A 6,168-nucleotide genomic window follows, 5' to 3' on the forward strand; every position below is an offset into this window, starting at 1 on the left:
GAGATAGTAATTGTTTTTAGATTTTTACCTGCTAATTTTCTAAAATAAAAAATTATATGCTTTTTTTTTTCCCTCTCTAATCTTAAATTGGTCTTATCTAACAAGTAATAATTTCATTGGAATTTTTTTATTGCAAATAAATTCATGCAAGAAGATTTATTCTACTTTCAATCAACCTTTATTTCATTTTTTCAACATATTTTCTTGCTAACCAATCGAGCTGGTTGTAGAGGAAGAAGTTTTCCTTATAAAGGCTTAAAATTTTGACCTTTAGCCTGATGGAGCATGGCACAATTGGAAAATTCTAATATTTATGAGTGTCTTTTATATATCCATTCCCTTCGAGCTTTTATGATTCTTTCTGGTAAAAAAGAAGAAGAAGCTTTTACCTTTTACAGGTGCCTCAGTGTTGTGGGATTTGTTAATATGAAGACAGAGATGGATGAGGTTTGCTTTCCAACTTCAGTTACTTCAGTGATTGTAGTCGTGTTAAAATTGTTTCCTTTTGTCTTTTATTTTTTGTATATATTTCTTATTCCAACCTTACATTCAAGCGGAATTTACTAATATTTTGACTCTGATTACGAGTATTTCCACTTTAATAGCTTACCTTCTTCTCTAATTGGTTGTTTTCTTTTTCAATATATATTAACTACGTGTTTAATTCTTAGGAATTATATGGTCTCTTGTGTTGTTTCATCAGGCTTAATGCTGACTTTGTTCTAACGATGACAGGATTGGAGTTGCATCATTAAGGGTGAAAATAAAATAATGAATCGCATATATGAAAATAAAATTAAGAAGATATATGAAAATAAAATTAAGAATAGCATTGTTCGAGATGATGAGGATGAATTCATTGCCCTTTTGGAGAAGTCATTGGTCATAAATTCTGGGGGCATGGTTAAACTGAAGTTCGGTGAATCTGAAGTGTGCCCTTACGAACTTTTGGCATTTATCTGCCATCATCGTGCAGTAAATTGTGGCACAGCACTGGTTAAAGGGAAGACGGATCTTAAATTGGATCTTAACATTCCGATCATCCAGGGAGCTTTCCCGCTGCATGTAGCAGCTTCTTCATTATCTTTTCACTTAATTGAGTTATTCCTCCTCCATGGAGCACGACCCGATGTCCAATGTGATGCAAATGACTTGGAGCACAATGGGTTGCTCCCTCTCCATATGGCACTCGGAAGAGTAAGGTAGAACTTAGTTATCACACTATGCATTGTGATTTCTTGGTCCTTTTCTGTAGAGATCTTGTGAACATTTTTCATAATTGTATCTTTTTTGTTTTACTTCTCATATTTTATTTTCATTCCTTGTGTAGATATCTCGTTCGGTGGACTCCTAGAGAATCCGTTTTCAAGTTGATCATCATACTCTGCCTTCCAAAAATGGTTCGTTCTTTACCGAGAATCTGATGTGGAGGTTGCACAGTATACATTTTATTTATAAATGTTTGAGTTGAAGTACAGAGCAATTTTCAAAGGGTTGCTTATTCTTGTCTGGTTTACTTTACACGTGGCAGAAAGAAGCATTGGAGACTAATAGGTTGCTTGCACATAATACAGAAGAGATCAAGGAGGTAATTCGCTATTTTGCGAAGGATGGCAAACTCATTGAGCTGGCTGTTCTTCTAATGGTAGCTAGGGAAAAGGTTATGGATTCAATTACATTTGAGAGCGTCAAACTTTTCACTTCAACTGGATGCATGACGTTACATCAATGCATCCAACTTGAACTTGCGGCACTGATTAATTCTGAGTACAGATTAATGTACAAAAAGGAAGACAAAAAGTTGGCCCAAATATGTAAGAATTTGAAGGAGGCAATGATATCTATGCTACAGTTACTTGAGATTTTTGAGAGGGCTGGGGATGCTATTGAGACTTATCTTCAGTTAGAGCGAACTAATGTAAGTTGTAATGACACATTTTTTTCTTATATTCATGTGTTGGTTAATATTTGCCATACGGGAGAAGATCTACATTGTGTTCGGTGATGCATATTAGCACTTATTTTGCTTTGATCGCTTGGAGATTTACGAGTAGATGGGACCACTTTTTTCCTTTCCCTTTTTGTCCTTCCATTTTGGTTGCTCATTTGTTTTGTAACCAAAAAGTTTATTAGGGATACAACAACAACAACAACAAAAACCTTTTCCCCAACTACTTGGGGTTGGCTAGAGTCCTTTTTTCCAATTCCACTCTTTCCAAGGCCATAACCTCAGTCAAACTACATCCTATTTTATCCTTCTCTACTAACTCTACCCATGTCAACTTTGGTCTTCCTCTTCTCCTAGTATTACCCTCAATATGGAGGAATATGTTACCCATCTCAATTGGCACATTTAAAGGTCTTCTTTGCACATTTCCAAACCATGTTAGTGATTTGTCTCTCATTTTATCTCCAATTTATACTACAACCATCTCCCGAATGTGATCATTTCTAATTATATCCTTTCTAGTCTTACCGCAAATCTATCTCAACATTTGCATTTTCGCCACACTCACTTTATGCTTATGTTGTTTCCTAGTTGCCCAACATTTGGTGCCATAAAGTATTGCTGGTCTAATAGTGGTTCGATAAAATTTCCCTTTCAATCTTAAGGGGATACGCTTATCACACAAGATACTAGTTGCTCTCCTCCATTTAACTCATCTTGGCTTGATTTTAACATGTTCCCAATTTCTCCTTCATTATGAATAATTGAACTTAAATAACAAAAATATTCACTTTTTTATACCTTGTCATTTTCAATCCTTACTACATCCTCATTTGTATTTCTAGATTTACTAAAGTCACACTCCATGTATTTAGTTTTGTTTTTACTTATCTTAAACCCTTTTAATTCTAAAGTTTCTATCCAAACCTCCAATTTGCCATCAACTCCTCCTCTAGCCTCATCAACATAAAGAATATCATCGGCAAATAACATACACCATGGAATCTCATCTTGAATGTGTGTGTCTTGTTAGTTCATCCATAACCAAGGCAAAAAGGTATGGGCTTAATGCTGGCCTTTGAGTTAAGCCTACATCGATGGGAAATTCACTTGCTTCTCTACAGAGGTTCTAACTATAGTCACACAACCGTCGTACATTTCCCGTGTTAATGTATCCCTTTGCGACTCCTTTCTTTTCTAAAACCCTGCATATTAGATCTTTAAGTACCCTATCATAGGCTTTCTCCAAAAAAAATAAAAAAACCATATGGAAATCTCTCTTCTTCTCTTTGTATCTTTCCATTAGTCTCCGCAACAAGTAAATAGCCTCTATCATTGACCTTCCTGGCATGAATCCAAGTTGATTTTTTAGGCATCGTTTAATCACTCTCTCCCAAAGTTTACAGTGTGACTCATGAATTTAATACCACAATAATTATTACAACTTTATAGCATCAAGTCTCAGGATCGATTCCCGCCAAGTGCAAACAATTCTCTGTGTGTGTGTGTGTGTGTGTGTGGAGGGAGGCGGGGGGGGGGGGGGGGGGGGGGGGGGGGGGCGGCGTGGGGTTTGGGTGTTGGGTACCAACTAGGAAAAAAATTAGACATTAAGATCACATCAGTTATCCTCTTAGTTGTTATTATTTTGTTAAACAATTTTTTAAACCAAGACGAGCCAACTTCTGCTAGACACTTCCAAACTTCAATAGGAAATCCATCAGGCCCTTAAGTCCTTCCCGATTTCATCTTCTTTAAGGCATTTCTAACCTCCCACTCTTTGACCCTATGGAAAAGTATGTTATCTCTAAGGTTACTATATTGATCCAAGACTAAACTTCTTGTATGGTTTTCATTTATCAAAACTTCAAAATAACTTATCCATATTTCTTTAATTTCATTGTCTTTTACTGAAACCCATGAATCTTCACTCTTAATACATTTAATATGGCTAAAATAACAAGTTTGGAATAACAATCATCACATGCTCTATGAACAAGTTTTGCAAGTTTATGTATATTCTTCTCTCCTTCTGTTGTGTTTAGTTTGGAATAACAATCATCACATGCTCTATGTTTTGCTTGACTTGCTACTTTTTTAACTTCTTTAGTTACCTTTTTATATTTCTCAAAGGTTTCACTATTTTTAGTTTTTTGACAAAAAAAAGTTTACTTACGATCCTGATTCTGTAATTTATTCTCTTTTATGATTAAGTGCATTAATTTGATAAAAAAATTTATACAATCGTTCTTTATTTCCTTACAGGTCCCAAAAGAACAGGTTGCCCAAGAGGTTGCCAGTCTACTTGCTGTAGCGGGCTTTAAATTGAAATCCAGAGACTCTGATCTAAGCAATATAGTAGAATGGTTATCATCTTTATTTTCCGCTCTACTCATGTTTGGTTTTGTTTTCCCAGCCTTTTGATTACTTTGAGAAAAAATAAAATGACAAAAAGCGACTAATCAACAGAAAGAAAATGATGAAAAGACCCTCAATTGTTAAGCAATACTAACGAATTTTCTCTACTTGTTGTGGCATGTACACTGTACTTGCTTTGTGATTGCAAAAGCTGCCCGGACAAGCTGGTCTTGGAACACTCGAGTGATCCTGTCAAGGAAAGAAAAGGACAATCAGGTCACTAGTTGATTTCTTCTTCAAAAATTTAATGCTGCTTCATTTCATTTTTTTAAGGGGAAAGGAGAAAATTAGAATTGAACATGCCAAATTAATATTCTCTTGGTTTTATTATTTCCTTCTGTACAAGTGCCTGTGCAATTTGGATCTAATCAGTGCTATGTCGGTGCAGTGTTCTCACAATCAAATGTAAGAAATTAGATATATAATTTGTGTTCGTTTTTCTTTTTCATATTTCTCTTAAATTTTGTCCTTCTACTGATTAATCCTTTTAAAGTGTTGGTGTAACTGGCACCTTTCTGTAAATATGTTGATGATTAGATTATATGGAAATATTATGTTTTCTTCTTTTTAATGTTAAAGAATAATAGCAACACAAACACCACACATTTTGTTACCGCCAAGCAATTAGTTGTATGCTCATCCCTATATTAATTTTATACTTGTTCAACCGGATTGACTTAACACCTTCCTCCCTTCTTAGAAAAAGCCAACACATAGTCTGCCAAATAAGACCTGGAGGTTGATTCATACTCGCTATTCGATTGGGTCCTCGGCTTTATCTTCTTCTATCCTGCCGATGCATGTATCCTGGAACCGGAAAGCCAACTTCTGTTCAGGGATTCCTAAAACTATGGGCAGTCAATTGAATGAGAGATTAAAAGGAGAAGGGCAATATGTGCGGAAATTTTCTCCAGTCAAGCAATTGGCTAATTTTGTATTAGTGGTAAAGAGGGGGATAAGATTCATATGACTCTCAAGCCTTTTTATTTTAGAGTTCTTATTCCTTACGAAGTTATGACTTATGATTCGTTTACTGTTTAGACATTTGCAAGTAATTGGTTTTATGTTCGAAGTTGACTTATGATTCATTTACTGTTTATAGTTCTTGATGGATTTTTTTCACTTCAAGTTTGATGTGCCATTTAGTTTTCCTTGTTTTTGGTAGTTATGTTAGATTTGAATGCTCATGTTGCTTACTGGCAAAAGTTGTTCTCTGCATATGAAGAGAGAATTGGTTAAGAGTGGCCTCTTGATGCAATGCAAATGGAAGAGTACTTTCTTCAAATAGTTGAAGATCCTTAGAAGACTAGACTGTGTATGTTTTATTTATTTATTATTTTTATATTTAGGATATTATTGTCATTCTGGTTTTATTTATAAGTCACGTGCCTTTTAAGTGAGTCATATGATCACTTAAGGACTGTTTTGTTATTTTTTATCTATTGATTCTGCTGGTTTGAATATTAGCCTTTAGATTACATCTATATTAAGGGTTAGGATTAAACAAATATATATAGTCTGCTACAACAGTTTTTTACCTCATTTTTTGAAATTGAAGTTGTTGGTGTTTAAGCTACTATTTTAGTTTGGATTAGATAATTTAGATCTTTGTTTTTCCCTTCTTCAGATTTATTCTTTTTCCTTCACATTTATTATTTTGGCTGATTGCATTACCTCTCATGTAACAAGCAATAACTAAAATGGAGATTGGATAGATAGTAGAAATGTGTGCCCGTTCTATTATCAACTTAGGAAGCAATAACACACAAAATAGGTGTTGAGAAATTTCAAAGTATTGTAACAAA

The 6,168-nt window shown here is 34.6% G+C and overlaps 1 protein-coding gene across 1 annotated transcript; it reads left to right on the top strand.

Moving 5' to 3' along the window:
* Positions 1-253: 253 nt before the first annotated feature.
* On the top strand, positions 254-5,667 carry LOC132279677 (uncharacterized). Its single transcript, XM_059781707.1, has 7 exons — positions 254-1,202; positions 1,331-1,400; positions 1,532-1,918; positions 4,211-4,311; positions 4,515-4,579; positions 4,752-4,768; positions 5,064-5,667. Exons 1-7 carry the CDS (start codon positions 772-774, stop codon positions 5,331-5,333), a joined length of 1,341 nt encoding a protein of 446 aa, XP_059637690.1. The 5' UTR covers positions 254-771; the 3' UTR covers positions 5,334-5,667.
* The last annotated feature ends 501 nt before the right edge of the window (positions 5,668-6,168 follow it).

This window comes from Cornus florida, unplaced genomic scaffold, assembly GCF_030987335.1.
Source record: "Cornus florida cultivar Cherokee Brave unplaced genomic scaffold, ASM3098733v1 CherokeeBrave_3.0.0_Hap2_Chr10, whole genome shotgun sequence".
Classification (NCBI taxonomy): Eukaryota; Viridiplantae; Streptophyta; class Magnoliopsida; order Cornales; family Cornaceae; genus Cornus; species Cornus florida.